The 18,572-nt window shown below is 41.3% G+C and overlaps 1 protein-coding gene across 1 annotated transcript in view; it reads right to left on the bottom strand.

Annotated features, from left to right (window-relative positions):
- PKD2 (polycystin 2, transient receptor potential cation channel) overlaps window positions 1-18,566 on the bottom strand; it is a 58,760-nt gene extending 40,194 nt beyond the window's left edge. The window contains exons 1-3 of the mRNA XM_006109794.3: window positions 18,139-18,566; window positions 9,221-9,334; window positions 453-586 (exon numbers count right to left, since the gene is read on the bottom strand). Coding sequence (XP_006109856.3) covers window positions 453-586; window positions 9,221-9,334; window positions 18,139-18,196 — 306 coding nt within the window. The 5' untranslated portion in view covers window positions 18,197-18,566. The remainder of the gene's footprint in view (window positions 1-452; window positions 587-9,220; window positions 9,335-18,138) is intronic.
- Window positions 18,567-18,572: the final 6 nt, after the last annotated feature.

Here is an 18,572-nt window from a genome sequence, read left to right as displayed (position 1 = left end):
AGATAAAAAAATTGCAAGGGTATAGGTGAATAGCTGAATAGGGCGTAGTTTACCAGGGACGAGAAAGGAGCAGGTCTTCCCTGGCAACATTAATATCGCTCAGGACTATCCTCTTGGTTATGCTTCTGGTTTTAACAAAGAAAGACAGGACAGCGGATTGACCCTACCCCCCAGCTCTTAGCTCCCCCCTGGGTTTCCGATCACTGTCAGTGCCAGGGGGCTTCTTCTGTGCTTTCCTTTTTGCCTTCCTGCATTGTGCCTACATATGCAAATTAACCGCCATCTTTGTTGACAGTTAACCGCCATCTTGGCTGGTGATTAATTTGCATATCTCGCTAATTAGCCAATGGGAAGGGTAGCGGTCGTACGCCAATTACCATGTTTCTCTTTTATTAGTGTAGATGAACCATTTTCAGTGACCAAGAGGTACTTTCAAAGTCATTAGTAAATACCTTCCAGAAGTCTTCCATTGAAGAAAGCGTTTTAAAGTTAGTTTTCTCCGTTTTGGACACGGGGGTGTCTAGGAAGAGCTGTGACATTACGCGAGTGTAGTAGTACACACTGGAGCTCATCATCCCATAGGTCACTGGAACACAGAGAGAGCCGGATGAGCCCCTGAGGGCACCTGCCCTCACTCCCACATTCCCAGTGGACGGCACACACCCTCGTCTCCTTCCCTTTGCCATTCCTGTGTACTCCCTAGTTCTCTGGTTTAGAAAACAAAGAAACTAACATTGACATGTGAAATAAAACTGCCTAAGTACTGAGCACTGAATTAAGATCAGGCACCTTTACTTGACATTTTGGGATTCCAACCAGCTTCTTGGCCTTCATCTCTCAGCGCTTCTGGGAGGCTGGTCTGCACAGGTCCCAGCAGAGGCCACGCCGAGCTCCTCAGCCCATGGTTGTGCACGTGCCACGGACTCTCCCCACAATAACGCGGGCAGGCCATCTCTGCTTGTTCCCAGATCAATTCTCCATTCTTCTTGCCCTGCTCTGTGCGTGCCCTGATGCTGACCCCTATAGACCGTACCACACTGGGTCCCTTGCCAATATAGGGCTGAACAGGAGGTCTGGGGGCATGAGGAGAGAGAGAGTTGAGTTTGTTCCCTCCACCCCTACTCTCCATCCCCTCATCACCTGGATGAAGTCTGTCAGGCGACTCTCGAAGCTCGGCCCTGGCTACTGGGGAAAACTCTTTCCCACAGCACACTAGGTTCATGCCATGCCATTCCCTCCCCTTTTCCTCAAGCCTGGAGGTGGGAATCTTTCCTGAGTGTCTCACTTCCCCTTGTTGGTCTCCACCACTCCGCCACACCTCTGTAAACAGTCACTTCATTAAACTCCCTTTAGCTACCACTTCAAGGTTTTCACCTCTGCCCCTTCAGGATGCTGATAGGTACAGTCACATCTAGCTCTCACCTATCAAATCTTGTATGAAACCCTCTAAACTCAAGCTCCATCCCAGCCACAAGGACTGGCTGATTTTACCAGCCCATTCTGAAAAGTCCTGGAGGGAGGTGGGAGGGTAATTTATAGGCTTAGCAGGTCACAGATTAGGGTTTGAATCTTGGTTGTGCCTCTTACTTGCTATGTAACCTGTGCAAGTTGTTGAAACTTTTTGAGCTTAAGTTCTCTGTAAGATGAGGATAATGAGCTATTCCACAGGATTTTTTTGGTGCTTAAATAAAAATAATAACTAAAAATTATCTAATTCAGTGGCTGACACTTAAATGTCCAATAACAGTGGTTCATCCTCCTTAATCAGATTGTTATAACATGATTATTCAATCAATCAGCAAACATTACCCCTGCAATCTATTAAAACTGTCAGCACTTTAATGAGTACTATCTTATTCTGGACTCTAATGATTGCAGGTGTAATATGCTATAATTCCTATAATTAGCAGACACAAAGCTTCCAGAGGAAACACATTTTATACTTCTTTTGACCACAGTTCTCAACACCTAGCAGGTGAATAATGCTTACCTGATTCTATAATAATCTCAGGCTTCATAAAATGCATTTAAAAACTTGTTTAAAAATGATTTGGGATTAAATGCTATTTAGTAAAACCTTTATCTCTCACATAATTCCTTTCCCACTGGAGCATCATAGAAAATTTAGATTATTAAAAGAGAGGAGTGGATAATAGTGATCTAAACAAAAGTGTGTCTGAGAGTCCATGTCAAGCAGCCATGGGAGCAGAAAACACACCTAATCCACATGGCATGTGTCTGTAGTTAGAGGGGGAGGCACGTTTTCCAGTCTCCTCAGCTAGGCTTTCCCACCAATCATCCTCTGACTTGCTAATTAGGACAAGAACACTCCTCGTTAAGTGTTACATGACCTGCTGCCTTTCAAAAACTGTACTGGAGCAGACTTGTAGTCCATTCACAGTTACGGACTAAGGTGTTGAACATGAAGATGAGTAGGATGTGATCTCTGCCCTAAAGAAGAGGAGCTCAGAGATTCCTGGGCAGAGCACTGCCTTCCCAGCCCCACAGAGGGATGGACAAGGTACAATGAATTCTACAAAGGCCTTCTGTGGAACAGAGTCAGTCCAGGGAACAAAGCTGATATGATGCTAAAGGGTAGTAGTGAAGGCTCCCCAAGGCCAACTAAATAAATGTTTATTTTTCTAAATTAACTTAAAATTGGAATTTGCATTGAATTGACTGACTAATACAGATCATTTTGGATTTTTTGTTGTTGCTAATATAAGAATTTTGACAAATTACTTAAATTTCTTGATTTATAAAAATGGTATAGTTATATATGTACATAGATTTTAGCCAATGATTTAAAATATATATCTCCTTTATTTTCTTATATTTTCAATTTTGGTTTTACTTTTGAAATTCTGAGGACCTGTATGGAATTTAATGCTTCACTGAAGGAAAGTGACAGATCCCCTTGACTATGTAGCGCCTCCTGCTGGACATTCAGAGAAACAATGCCATCTAGCTTCGAGGGGATGATTATTCAATCAATCAGCAAACATTACCCCAGTCCCTTCCTTATGCCAGGCCCTGGTCTGGTCTGTGGGATATCTTTGAGTGACATCTCCACAGAGTCTAGGAGTCAGCTGCACCATGAGTCCATCTAAGCTGCACCTAAGGGACCCCTGTCTTTGAGGTCAGAATGATTTGGGTTTGAGTTTATACGTTGCTTCATCTTGAATGTCTGCCTCTATGTTGTGGGTCTCAGTGTCTTGGGCTCTCGGCCAACTACTTAACTTTTCTGAGCTTCAGTTTAATTATCTAGAAAATGGGAATAATAACATCTAGAGCTTTTGCGTAGTTCAACTGGAGAGATGTATATAAAGACATTTTGCATACTATCAAATGCAGTAGAAATATAAGACTGTTATATCATTTCTGCTTTCAGTACCTGATGAAGAAAGCCCATTTGGAAGGCAACATTCACTCCTTAAATTAACTAAATTGTGAAGAAAAAAAATTACAGCATAAAATAGGTAACCTTAAATGAGGACTAGAAAGGAGAGGAGAATATTAAAAAACATAATGTAAAGGACATATATATATCCTATGTGCATGTATTTCTTCTGCTACTTAGTCCCTGTCTTAGCTTCCAAGTTCCATTTCCATAAAGTAATCCAGAATAAAAAATATCATCATAGCATCACCAATTAATCAGCATGTAAATGAACCAAAACTGTCTGAAAAATATGCTCTCATTTCAAACAGGCAGTAGATACTATATTATTCTTAATACTGTGAAAAATATAAGCTCAAATACTAAAGCAAATAAAGGCAATTGTATTGAACAAACGCCAAATCATTAGAATAAAAATCAAAGAAACAATTTCCAAAAGGAAAATAACAGGAAAGCATAAAAGAGAGGGAAAAAAGAGATGACAAAAATCTGACAAAAGCATGAAATGTGAAGAGGTTAAACTCACTAGATGACAAAGTCTTATTAAATACTGGTTTATAAAAATTTTAAAAATTGCATCTGTAGAATTTTTATGAGACACACTCAAAATGAACTGAACAATAAAGGAATGAGAAAATATGTATTAGACATATATTAGGAATAAAATATTTTTTAAAATTTGGTAAGTGGCATAATCATCTAACAAAGAAGATTATAAAGTGAGTATTGAGTTAAATAAACAAATTATTTTATAAATAATGCCATATACAATAATTTAACTGTAATAACCTTTTATGTATTGAATAACAACATCAAGATATGTAGAGCAACACCTTCTAGTAACATAAAGGGAAATACCAAAACTACAATTGTAGTTGGAAACTTAAATTTATATCTTATCAATCTTTGATAGAGAAAGTAGACAAAAATTATCCTGGGATATTAGGGATTTTAATTGAAAATGTAATTTAATGTACATCAAACCTTATACTGCACCAAAAGAGATCACACGGTCTTTTTCAAATATTCATGGAACATTTACAAAAATTATTAATATGCTAGGTTATCAAAGGGAACATCAGTAAATCCCTAAAATGAAGACTTCACCAGGCAGGTGTCCTTATAAGGAGATGGCCATGTGAAAGAACAGAGACACAGGGAGCTGGCCCTCTGACGATGGAGAACTGGAATGATGGAGCTACATGCCAAGGACACCAAGGATTGCCCGCAAACTAATACAAGCCAGGAAGAGGCAAGGAAGGATTCCCTTACAGGTCCCAGAGGGCAGATGGTGCAGGCACCATGATTTGGACCTCTAGCCTCCAGAACTGTGAAAGAATAAATTTCTGTTGTTTTAAGCCACAAAAGAAAACACACAGAAAGCCCCAAACCAAACACAAAAACCCTCACTAAAAATAAAAACTAACCAACCAACTAAAATACAGAAAAGCCACCCTGATAAATCAACTGAAGACTAGCTGGAGAGAATCCTGATAACCAGGAAGTGGAGACTGCAGAGACTGGTAGGAAGTGCAGAGGCACGAAAGGGCTGGCCGAGCTCCCACAGGCAGCAGCTGAAGTTGTGGAGGGATATCTCAGCTGTGGGGGGTTCCCACTGAGAGCTCTGGGGTCTAAACCCCAAGCTGGGATCCCCAGCCCAGAGCACCAGAACTGAGAAAGGTACCCACATAACACCTGACTGTGAAAAGCAGCAGGGTTGCTGTCTGCCAGTGAGAGATGGATGGAAATGCAGGCACCCTCTTAAAGGGCAACGTACAAAATTTCATGTGTAGCCACTCACCTTGGGCTCCGGAAGAGGGAGGGCAGAGTGGACTGGAGCTGTGTGAGCAGAAGCCAGGTTTGGGGGGCTCTGGAATTGGAGCTCAGAGGGCAGCCACCCCAGTTTCCTATGCTGAGTCAATCCCTCACTCTGCAGAGGACATCTTTCTCCAGTGAGCTGCTATCCAGGCGGTATTTGCCTGGGGGGAAGGCAGTTGCCCAACCCTATTGGAAGACCTCTTGCCCCACCTTGTGGTCAATAGCCTGAGGCTAATAAAAACAGTGTCAATGGGACTACAGGCAGAGGTGGGTCTCTGGAGGCTTTGAGTCTTTGCCTGATGTAATCTGAGGCCTGGGACTAGGAAAAGCAGATGCTGGTGCACATCTTGATCCTTTCCAAAGGAACACAGCCCCAGCAGAGGGAGCCACAAGCTATGGATTGATGATAGCTCCAAACAGAGCCAGTCACAAACAGTGTTTGACATTATCCTGCACTAGAGATTGGGAGTTGCAGCAGATTTACCTAATACTCAGACTCAGACCCAGACAAACAGTAAAAATTGAAAGACAAAAAGACTAGCCCCAAATGAAAGAACAAGAGATTTCTCCAGAAGAAGAGATAAATGAAATGGAGATAAGACATTTATCAGACATAGAGTTCAAAATAATGATGGCAAAGATGCTCAACAGCTTGAGAAAAGATATAGTAACTATGAAGAATGACATAGCACTAATAAAGAACACAGTGGAAGGAATACACAGAAGATTAGGGGAAGCTGAAGGTTGGATCAGTGAATTAGAAGACAGGGTAGAAAAAAATCACTCAATCAGAGAACTAAAAATGAAAAACAATAAAAAAACAGGAGGAAAGCTTAAGGGAGCTGTGGGACAACATGAAACATAATAGGTGTGCCAAGAGGGGAAGAAAGTGAGCAAGGGATAGAGAACATGTTTGAAGAAATAATGGCAGAAAAATTCCCTAACCTGGAGGGACCTGGAGAGTATTATACTAAGCGAAATAAGCGAGTCAGAGAAAGACAAGTATCACATGATCTCATGCATATGCAAAGCCATGCAAGTTCAGGAGGTACAGAGAGTCCCAAGTAAGAAGAACCCAAACAGGCCCATGCCCAGACACATCATAATTAAAATGCCCAAAATTAAAGACAAAGAGAGAATCTTAAAGGCAGCAAGAAAAAAGCAATTTGTTACCTACAAAGGAGCTCCCATAAGGCTGTCAGCTGATTTTTCATCAGAAACTCTACAGGCCAGAAGGGAATGGCATGAAGTATTCAAGATAATGAAAAGCAAGAATCTGAAACCAGGATTACGATATCCAGCAAGGCTATCATTCAAAATAGATGGTGAAATAAAGAGCTTCTGGGGGAAAAAAAGGGGGGAGGGGGGCAGGGGGCTAAAGGAGTTTGTCAGCACCAAACCAGCACTGCAAGAAATGTTAAAGGGACTGCTATATGAGAAGAACTAGAAAGAGAGAGAAAGAGAGAGAGAGAGAGAGAGAGAGAAACAAATGGAACTACATCAAAATAAAAAGCTGCTCCACAGAAAAAGAAGCCATCAACAAAACAAAAAGGGAGCCCACTGTATGGGAGAACATATTTGACAGTGATACATCTGATAAAGAGTTAATATTCAAAATATATAAGGAACTCATATAACTTATCAAAAGGAAGACAAACAATCCAATTAAAAAATGGGCAAAGGACCTAAATAGACACTTCTTCAAAGTTCACATACAGATGGTCAAGAGACATATGAAAAAATAGTCAAAATCACTGATCATCAGAGAGCTACAAATTAAAACAATGAGGTATGACCTCACACCTGTCAGAATGGTTACCATCAACAAATAACAAGTCCTGGTGAGGGTGTGGAAAAAAGGGAACCCTAGTACACTGCTGGTGGGATTGCAGACTGGTACAGCCATTATGGAAAACAGTATGGAGTTTCCTCAAAAAATTAAATATGGAACTGCCATTTGACCCAGTGATCCCACTTCTAGGAATATATCTTAAGAAACCTGAAGCACCAATCAGAAAGAATATATGTACCCCTATGTTCATAGCAGCACAATTTACAATAGCTAAGATCTGGAAATAGCCCAAGTGCCCATTAGTAGACAAGTGGATAAAAAGCAGTGGTACATTTATACCATGAAATACTATGCAGCAATAAAAAATAATCTCTTACCCTTTGAGACAGCATGGAGGGGACCTGAAGAGTATTGTGCTAAGGGTAATAAGCGAGTCAGAGAAAAACAAGTATCATATGATCTCACTCATATGTGGAATCTAATGAACAAAATAAACAGTGAACAAAATAGATCTAGAGACATAGAAGCATGGAACAGACTGTGGAATCTCAGAAGGGGGTGGGGGTGGGTGGGTGGGTGGGTGGGAAGAGATCAACCAAAGATCTTGTATGCATATATGCTTAACCCAGTGGTTCCCAAACTTATTTGGCCTACCGCCCCCTTTCCAGAAAAAATATTACTCAGCCCCTAGAAATTAATTTTTTTAAAATTTTAATAGCAGTTACTCATCGCCCCCAAATGCACCTGTGGCCATCACCGCCCCCCTGGATCGCTGCAGCGCCCACTGGGGGGCGGTAGCGCCCACTTTGGGAATCACTGGCTTAACCCATAAACACAGACAATAGGGTGGTAAAGGCCTGGGGTGGGGGACTGGGGGTGGGCTATATGGGGCTAAATGGGGGAAAAGGGGACATATGTAATATTTTCAACAATAAAGATTTAAAAAAGTAATGAGACACTCCTACCTAACAAATAACTTATAATTAGTAAGAAAAAGACAAGAAGATGGATTAGATGGATGTTGTTCATATAGACATACTTTTTAGCTTAAATAACTTATTTTTTCTTAAATTCCCAGTTGGATAGGCAAAATTTCAGAAAATGTAAGGAGAAGTCACACCCTGCTAAAGCTCATTAAGAGCTTACTAGTATTGGTAAGAAGCAGTGTGGAGATATGAAATAAATCAATATTCAATTTCTTAAAATTATAAATATTGAAACTTTGATGTTTCTTTAACCTTTTCTGTTGAACTTACAAATCTTTTTATTTTTATTTTTTTAAATCTAGTAAATAAAAATTGTTTTTAAGGAAGCTTTCAGCACTTAGTCAATTACATTCAAGGGGGTCAATTTTAATATAATAAGAATGGCATATCAAAGTACTGATTACATTTTTATTCTTTCCATTTACATAAAAGGGGCCTCTTTCTAAGGTTGGTGTGAATTTTTAAGCATTTCCAAGTGTACACTATAAGAATGAACTCTTTTTCTGGAGGAGTATAGCAAGAGGTTTTGGTGGTCACAAATCCGTTTCTTTATCTGTTCTCATAAAGGGCTTTAGAAGGGACACTACAGAACTCTATCACCCAACACCCTTTAATTCAAAGGATAACTCCACTGACTGGCTCTTAAAGGAAAATGGTTTCTAAGACTCATTTCTGGCTAAGGCTTCCCTCCCCTCCCAGAGGATGCAGGGACATACTAAAGAAGAGAGAAAAACATAAAGAGATGGGTCTGCAGTACGTTTCCTGTAGAGTAAAAATCTGGTGATTATTGAAGAATGAAGGCACTCACACCACACATTAAATATGAAAGAAGGGACTATATTACATATATCCATAAAAGCAATATTAGGTGACATTATTTGTATTTTCTCAAAGTTATATTTGGGAAGTCATTTTGCTAATTATTGTTAAGAAATCTAATGCAAAAAAACCTTTTACTTAGAAGGTATGTGGCAGGTTACCACTTGCATCTCAGAGTGAAAGTGGTCACAACTGGCAATGAACTGGCCAATCAGATAATGCTGAATTTTAATTAATGTTTACCAGAGAAGAGAGTTTTACCAAATTTTAAATTGGAATTGAAAACAGAGCAGAGACCTTCTGAACTAACCCTTGTGGTGCATACACGATTCCTTTCAATTATGATGTTGACGGGTCACATACTCCCACACCTTCTCCTTTACTGGAAGGAACTGTTCTACTTACAGATGCACAGGACGATGAGAAAAAGGAGGTATGTGGCCAGCTCCCGCAAAACGCTTTTCAGGTATTTCTCTCGGTTCGTGTTGCTTTCTTCCATAAGTCTTGTTCCCCAGAGACCTTTAAAATAATAATAAAAAAATGTCTTTTTTAAAAAAACCTTATAAATGGCAAAGGAAAAACATAAAATAGATAGTATAACCTTTAAGGGAGATTCTCTGATATTTTTTTTAGCTTGCTCTGAATGTAACTGGGAAATTGTTTCAGCAGGAGTACCTTAGTAAAAACTTAGCAAGAGAACAGGAAATGAGGGCAGCCTACAAGAGAGATTAAATCATTGTGCATACACATAAGCTCTTCCTATATGGTAATTATCCTATTACTAAACTTAGTACATGCGGAAACTACATTGCAAATGATACCTTTTAAGTCACCCCTGAGGAAAAGAAGTCCTGGTTGGAGCATCGTTTCCCTATTGGAACATCTATCAAGCTTCTAACACATCGGCCTAAAATCTCTGCCCTCTGCCCTTTGTCCTTTTAAGAAACTAGCGACTGATTACATTAAACATGCTTAGTTGAACAGATTTTTAAAGTGCCAATTAACATATACTCTTTAAATAAAAAGCAACAACTTAGCCGACTTCTCTCTTTGGAGAGAGTAAAATCAGCAACCATGTTCCGTATTTTTGCAGATGGAAAAAGTGTTGGGCCGGCGGAGCAAAGATGACATAACCTCCGCGAGCTTGCTGGAGAGAGTTACCGCAGTTTGGGGCTGGCAGACAGCCGTGGTGGCCGTCCAAACCCCCATTAATGAGCAGTGTGGTCAAGTCACATTGCTGGTTACTCGGAAGAGCCTTGATGTTTTCCAAAAAAGACAGACTTCCCAATCCTTTCAGTTAGATTAGGTTGGCTGTTAATGGAAGCCAACCTGGTCCCTGGTTGCCTCACACTTTTATTCCACAGACTTTAACCCCTTCCATCACTGAGGTTCACAGAGCTTCTTAAACCACAACCCAGCCTCGCAGAGACAGAGGGCAAATGGTGCATGGCCTTCCACTTCGAAGAAATGACTTCATCACTAGTGTTTATGTATTCTTAAGTCTTGTAATAATACATTAGTTCTGCTCCTAAATTGGAGTACTTCATTTCCTTTCATTTTTTTCCCCAAATTTCCTTTAGGAAAATCAGCGTCTGAACTCAAAGACACTGTGTTACGCATCATAGATTTCACCACACTGAAAGTGGAGCATAACTTATGACCAGGTTCGCTTCTGCCAAGATCTGGTAGTTGTCAGGGAATTACTCACTCAGAAGAAATGCAGCAAGCAGAATGTTTGTTCGCTGAAACTATCATATTAAAGAATTATTACAAATTTATATGACATGGAAAATTACAACTCAGAATAACACAGAGGCAGCCAAATGTTAGGCGCAGTAGCCCTGGACACAACCACACCATATCTTTGGGTATATTTCCTTGGGAGGCCAGGCATAAGATATACACATAAGTGGAGACTGTCAGTCTCTTTACCATCAGGAAAGATTGTTGCCTGGCCTCACTGGAGCAGTGATTTCACTCTTTCCTATGGTTTATAAACGATTATACCTTAAGGAAGAATCATAGTTCTTAATATTTACAAATGGTACCACTTGACCTAAAATAGGAAAACCAAACTCCTTTCAAATTTTCTTCAAACGAAACTTGCAATGCTCCATGGCAATTAAATGCTCTAGCCCTTACATGAAACATTTCAAAGGAAAAAAAAAAGTCCCTTTATTTACCGAGTATGCTTTTATATAATATCCTTTTATGCATTTACTTTTCACAAAAGACTCTAGCTCCTCAAATATTTATGGGTTTAAAAATTTCATCGAATTTCCCCACTGGATGTGTAGGTTGGGTCTGTCTCAGGGTACAGGGACCTCTTTACATTCTGACGGATGAGAAACGGCTGCATCCACAAATAGGGGGGGAAAAAAGGCTGTGCTGTTGCCACCTACTTCCCATGTTTACAGAGCTAACAGAGTAAGGATGGGTAAGCTTGGAGTTCACATCCAAAATGGCAGCATCCTTCAAACTCAACTGTTGTCTTTTCCCACAACTGTCCCCTTTGTGGAGGGAGTGCCTGCCCTGCACTGTAGGCACTCATGGCCAGTACATAAGGTGTCGGCAGCTGCTAGGGAGAGCACGGTATGAGGGGTGGGCAATATCCAGCTCCCTTGTGTTTAAGAGGGTGCTGAATTAACGGAGCACAGCACCCAGACAGTGTCTATTCCCTTGTGCAGTGTCATTGATATGAATATAAAGGAACTCAGACATAGATAATCCAACACACAAACGATGTGCCAAACATAAACAACTGATTTTGAAAAAAAAAATGCATCTTTGCATTTATTTTATCCAAATACTTCCAAACCCTTTTTATTTTGCAATATATAAAAAATATCAGCGAGAATGATCTAATGTATCTCTCACCCAATTTCAACTATTATCAACTCAACACCAATCTTGATTCATCTATACCAGGGGTGGGGAACCTTTTTTCTGCCAAGGGCCATTTGGATATTTATAACATCATTCTCCGGTCTTACAAAATGATCAACTTAAAAATTAGCCTGCTATATTTGGTCCAACATCTAATTATTTCACCCCTAATGCCTTGGCAGGGCCAGAACAAATGATTTCGCCAGCTTCGTACGGCCCACGGGCCAGTGATCCCCACCCCTGATCTAAATCCTCACCCATTCCTCTCTGTTAAATCTAATCCCAGCTTTCATATCATTTCACCTGTAAATATTTCAGTTCCATGGTGAAACGACCCAGTGTGGATCTTTTGCCTCACATTAACCCTGTCCCATCTGAAATACACTAACCCTGATGACTTTACTGATCAAGACAAAGTACATGTAGGGATTGGAGTTAGCGTTGGGTTCAAATGAGGGCTCAGCCACTTATGAGCTGAGACCTTCCCTAATGTCATGAGCCTTCAATTCCTCATCTGAAAATGGGAGAACAGTACTTCTTTGCGGGGTTCTTCTGGGAAAGAGAAATATATGTAAAGTATGTAGTGGTTGAGAGAGGCCTGTCTATGCTTCAGAAACAGATCTATCTATAAAATGTCCTCCTTCTGACGCCTAGATGTCAGAGTGGTATAAAGACCCAAATCTGTATGGACTTTGAGTTCATTCTGAATAGTCTGACTAAATGCTCATGGCATCTATAATAATAAAAGGGTAATATGATAATTAGACTGGACGCCTTCTGGACATCATTCTGGACGTCCTTCCTGATGAAGCTGGGGCTGGAGGGAAGCCAGCCAGGTCCCAGGTGCCTGCAGGCAGCCCAGGGGAAGCCAGACCGGGTCCTGGGTGCCTGCTGGTGGCCGGAGGAGGGAAGCCCGGGTCCCGGATGCCGGAGGGAAGCCAGTGCTGGCAGCTGGGGGAAGGAAAACCTACTCTTGCACAAATTTTCGTGCATCGGGTCTCTAGTTTATATCATAAAAGAATCCTGTTTTTGTGCTCATTGGGCCTTGTTTAGAAAGATAAATACAATCCTCCCTAATATTCCTTGGAATTGTGGGGACACCTTTAGAAAGAGAAGTGACTTTGTATTACGATTGGTCCATTTTTCAAATAGTCAGTTGCTGCCTTATATGATATTGGCTCCTGAACCTCTCCTGAGGTGCAGACAAGTGCACACCACAGCTACCTACCAGTTCCAACCGGCCTCTTCCACAGACAACTCATACTCACATACCTCAAAGTGAGATTTTTCTTTCTTTTTCTAGAAACCTATTTGACCTGTTTGGGTTAAAGATACCAAGCACAAACATGGGTTTCATTCTAGAATAGGCTCTTTTCTTAACCCTCATAGGGAGGTGGTCCATAATTCTGATGGTTTCTGTCCATTTAATTTAACTTCCTTCCATCCAGTTCACATGCCCTTGTTGCACCTTTTATCACCCCTCTTGGTTAGACCGCTCCTTACCTATTCTCCCAGCAATCAGTGCTATCCACCTTAGACTATTCTCTACATTCTTGCTATAATCATCTTTAGATTGACATGTGATCATATCAGCCTTGCCTGAAGCCCCCACTGGCTTTAACTGTCCACACGAAAAAGTCTCAAAGGGCTACTGGCTTGCTTGATCTCACTTCTGCTATTTGTCCCTCGTCCGTTCCACCCCCTTCCTTCAAAACAAACGTGTAACTTGTTTCACCTCCTCTGGCCTTTCTGGGTTGAGCTGGTCCTCTCCACTTTGTGTCCTTCCCATATCTGGGACCTGGCACTGCAATTATTTACTTACATCTCTGTTTCCCTTACTAAACTCAAAGCTCCTTGAGAGTTGGATTATTGTATTATTCACCTCTGTATCCTTAGTACCAAGCACAAAGGAGACTCTTCATAAATTTTTGTTGGCTGCATAAATTCTGTTACTAGCATAACTTTATCACAGAGTAGCAACCCTCCAGCAAAAATAATCCTCACAGCAATGAAAATACAAAATCTCATTTATGCAAATAAAAAGGGAAAAGGACGAAGTGATGAAGTGAGGTTTGGATTAAAATAAAGGGAAAATCACAATAGCCAAAAGATGAAAACAACTAAAGTGTGCATTAACTGATGAATAAATAAAATGTGGTACATACAATGGAATATTATTTAGATATCAAAAGGAATGAAGTTCCGATACATGCTACAACATGGGTAAACCTTCAAAGCATTAAACTAAGGGAATAAGCCAGACATGAAAGGACAAGCACTGTATGATTCCACCAAAACCTGAATACTGAAATTCAGAGACAGAAAGTAGAATAGAGATTAGCAGGGGCAGGGAGGAGGGAAGATGGGGAGTTATTGCTTAACTAGAGGCCCGGAGCATGAAATTCATGTGGGGGGGGGGTGTCCCTCAGCACGGCCTGCAACCTCTCCAATCTGGGACCCTTCTGGGGATGTCCGACAGTCGGACATCTCTCTTGCAATCCGGGACTGCTGGCTCCTAACTGCTCACCTGCCTGTCTGCCTGATTGCCCCTAACCACTCTGCATGCCTGCCTGATCATCCCTAACTGCCTCTGCCTGCCTGCCTGATCACCCCTAACCGCCTCTGCCTTGTCCCCCGGGCACCATGGCTTTGTCTGGAGGGAGGACCGGACAACCAAAAGATGTCTGGTCTATCAGGTCTAATTAGCATATTACCCTTTTATTATTATAGATGGGTAGAGTTTCTGTTTGGGATGATGATAAAGTTCTGGAAATGGATAGTGATGTGACAACATAGTGAATGGGAAAGGAGGTATTATTTGTTATAGCAGCTTAGCCTGCCCTGACTAATACAGCTAGTACTTTATTTTTCAAAAAAGAAAAAGAAAAAGCATACCAGTAGATGTCTAAAATAACAAGCAGAAAATGACTTTAACAAGTTAGTACACAAATTCACCCAGAAAACACATTCAACTTTGGAAATTCAGAAAATTGGATAGTTCATGTAGAGCAGTGGTTCTTAACCTGTGGGTCGCCAACCTGTGGGTCGCGACCCCTTTGGGGGTCGAACAACCCTTTCACAGGGGTCACCTAAGACCATCGGAAAACACATATATAATTACATATTGTTTTTGTGATTAATCACTATGCTTTAATTATGTTCAATTTGTAACAAAGAAAATACATTGTTACATGACGATTCATAACAGTAGCAAAATTACAGTTATGAAGTAGCAACGAAAATAATTTTATGGTTGGGGGTCACCACAACATGAGGAACTGTATTAAAGGGTCGCGGCATTAGGAAGGTTGAGAACCACTGGTGTAGATTATCAAATTGTACCTTTGCACTGAAAAGAGTTTGCTAAGATGAAAGAAAACAATACCATTGGGGGTACCTTTAAGTTTGGGAAAGTCTTTAAATTTTTCAGCCATCCTTCATTTCCTTTGGCCCAGGCCTTCAGCACCTCTTCAGCACTGGCTGCTCTTACCTGGTCCCCTTGTCTTCCTGTCTCCCTCTGAAAGCTCTCCTACACAGCACACTGCCTGACTCACAGTCCTCTGCAGCAAGTTCTGTTCTTGCTCAGAAACTTTCAACTACTTCTGAATATTAAGAGATAAATTCTTAATTCCTTAGTGAGACACAATGCTTCCCAGAGCCAGGCCTCAAACATGTCTTCTTTGCTGTATTACTTCTGCTAAGAAGATAGATCTAGCTACTGTTCAAGGAGGGAAAATGACCATTTGTTGTCCATCTTGGATTCATGTCATTAAACAACACAAGGGAATGTTGAAGCTAAAAGGTTGAACTCTTCCATTTTATTAAAATATATTTTTATTGATTTCAGAGAGAAAGGGAGAGGGAGAGAGAGATAAAAACATCAATGATGACAGAGAATCATTGATCGACTGCTTCCTGCACGCCCTACGCTGGGGATCGAGCCCACAACCCAGGCATGTGCCCTGACTGGGAATCGAACCATGACCTCCTGGTTTATAAGTTGATGCTCAACCACTGAGCCACGCTGGCCGGGCAAACTCTTCCATTTTATCAACAAGCACCTGAGGCCCAGGAAGCTTGAGTGAGTTGTCTAAAGTCACAAAGACAGGAGGCCTCCAGGGAAGCTCCTAACCACTCCAAACTTGAGTAATCTCTCCTACCTTTAGAAATTGAAGGCTACTTTCTGTTCTGATCCTAGGGCACTACTTACACAATACATATGAGATTCTTTTCATTGGTATCCCAAGAGGGAAAGAAAAATGAATCACAACTCATTCACAGTTATTTATTTTACTTTTCTGGGTTTGTGTATAGGAAAATGGTAATATGCTATTTTAGTTTATTTCTTTTTTTGTAGCACCTAGCGGAGTATTAGTTTCACAGTAGGTGCTAAGTATTTAACAAATGTCATTTATTTAACAAGTGACAAGAATGCCAGTTATAGTTCTTCATAAAATAATATTTGTCCTAAAATTTTCTATAAGATTTTTTTTGAGCCTGCTCTCCTACTAATTAGACCATTGATTGGTAAGATATGATTTAAATATGAGCTTATTCCTTGTAAATTTTCTGAAAGTTTTATTTTAAAAAAGTTAACTCATATTACACTCATATAAATATATATATTTCATTTTATTATATTCCATTAGTTTATTCAAAGAAGGTTAAATGTGTTATCAAATGCTTACTTGACTTAAAAGGATCATGATTTACTATTACACATTAACTTATAAGAAACTTTATTCTCACTTCAGTGAATATTTTTAAAAGTACATTTAAAACAATGTAAAATAATACAGTTGATCCTTGAACCACATGGATTTGAACTGAGCAGGTCCACTTATACTGGGATTTTTTTCAATTGACCCATCCGGTCCAAAACCCAGTTGTTCAAGGGTCAACTCTGCGGTTGGGAATTGGCACATGTGGAGGGACTGACTGTGGTTATAGGAGGTCAGTGCCCCCAACCACCTGCTTGTTCAAGGGTTGACTGTATATAATTTGTTTGAATACAGATTTGAACCTTAAAAAGTATTCGTTTTTTTAGTAATCTACTCACACAGGTTATTAAAAAAGGATCTTTCCTTTTCTACCATGTTCTGAATCAAATTAACTAGCAAAAGCACTAATGTAAAAGAAGTAGCAAAAAATGTATACTTTTTGGAGTTTCTGATGTAATTTATGAAGTACTCACAAAATGGGAGAGACTTGTTATACATTTTACACGTCTCATCTCATTTAATTCTCCAAAGTCAAGAACTAAATATTGGGATTATCTCTTTTAAAAAACAAATGCAAACGTTGGGGATCAGAGAGGTTTAGCAATTTGCTCAAGGTCACGCAGCCAAGGCTGGTAGAACTGGGGGTCTATATGTAGGTCTGACTTGATCTTAATCATGTTGTTATGAAAACACCTGGGTGGTTTTTTGTGCAAGATTTTCAAAACTGACAGAAAGATTAGAGATGGGAAGGGAAATTTTCAAAAGAAGGGAGAATGGAAACTCTTAAAACTGGAGATTAAAATAATTCGGATGGTAAGAACAAATGCTACTCTTTTCCAAGGATGCCTCTGACAAAACTTTGCAAAAAAAAAAAGGATCCCCATCTGCGCTTGGAAAATTTGTGTCCTCTTAATACACACTGGCAAGTTTGAAAATTCCTTTCCTGACTTTTGGAGAGTTGGGTGCACTGAACCAACACATTTACACACAGCTGGTATCTGGTGACTTCACTGTTTGGTTGGAATTTCAAAGAGCATTAATTTAGTTATTTAAAAACATACTTCCAAGTTTTTTAAAACAATGTAACTTTTTCTTACAACTGTTTTAGGAAAATGCCTAGAATTAGAAATGGCCAAATAACTGTTTTCAAAGATATTATTTTATTCTATTCGCGGTGTTCTCAACAGCACCACTCCCAGAAACAACCACACACATCAAAACAACATCAATGACAACCCATGACACTCCTCCCACCACTTGGAGAAGACTGGACTGTTACCCTTTCGAGAACGGGAGGAAGAGCAACGAGGGATCGAGATCTGCGGGAGAACATGGGTACCAACGCAGAACTTCGGTTCTAATGTAGGGAAATTAGCAAGTATACAGCACAACCACCATTCGGTCCACTATTCATTTTCCCTCTACAATCAAAAAAATATCCTCAGATGTATCCTTTCACTTTAATATGGCTTTCACTTATTTCCAGACATTTTTTTTTCTCTCCTGGAAGAAGGAGGTATCCAATAAATTTGCACCGGGAAGGGAACAACGGAATGCGGCGCTGGGTACCGGAAACAGAGCAGAGTTAGCAGAAGTGGGGAATGCGTTTCCAGGGGAGGCGGGGACGCGAGGTGGAGCCCCGAAAGCAGCCCCGCAGCGGGCGAGGGCTCCCGCCCGCCAGGTGGGCGCATCAGCCGCAGCCAGTGGCGCTCTTACCTCGCAGCCCGCGCACCAGCCTCTCGGCCCAGGCCACTCGCGGAGGCTGCCCGTCCATGGGGAGGTGGCGATGCAGCGGGTCCCCGCCGCTCGCCGGGCTGGGGTGCGGGGGGCTCCGGTCCTCCCGCCGGCGCCGCCTCCCGCTCGGGTGGCCCGCGCCGTGGTAGCCCCCCAGTCCCCGGCCCCGGGCGCCCCCGGAGCTCACGGCTGAGGACGCGGCCGACCTCCGGGCTGCCCGGGCGCCACTCCACGTCCATCTCCACCAACCATCCCCCCTTCTTCCCCTTCCACCTTCCTCTTCCTCCTCGTCTTCCTCGGACTCGAAGCCTGGGTTGGTCGCGGCTCCACGCCTTGCCGCGAGCACCGACGAGAGCGGAGGGGAACGGGATAGCCCGATGGCTCCGGCCGGGGGGTCCGGGCGGCCCTCTTGCGGA

This window comes from Myotis lucifugus, unplaced genomic scaffold (genome assembly GCF_000147115.1).
Source record: "Myotis lucifugus unplaced genomic scaffold, Myoluc2.0 scaffold_12, whole genome shotgun sequence".
Lineage (NCBI taxonomy): Eukaryota > Metazoa > Chordata > Mammalia > Chiroptera > Vespertilionidae > Myotis > Myotis lucifugus.
The sequence above is the reverse complement of the archived record's forward strand: the minus strand, read 5'-3'. Positions and strand labels throughout refer to the sequence as shown.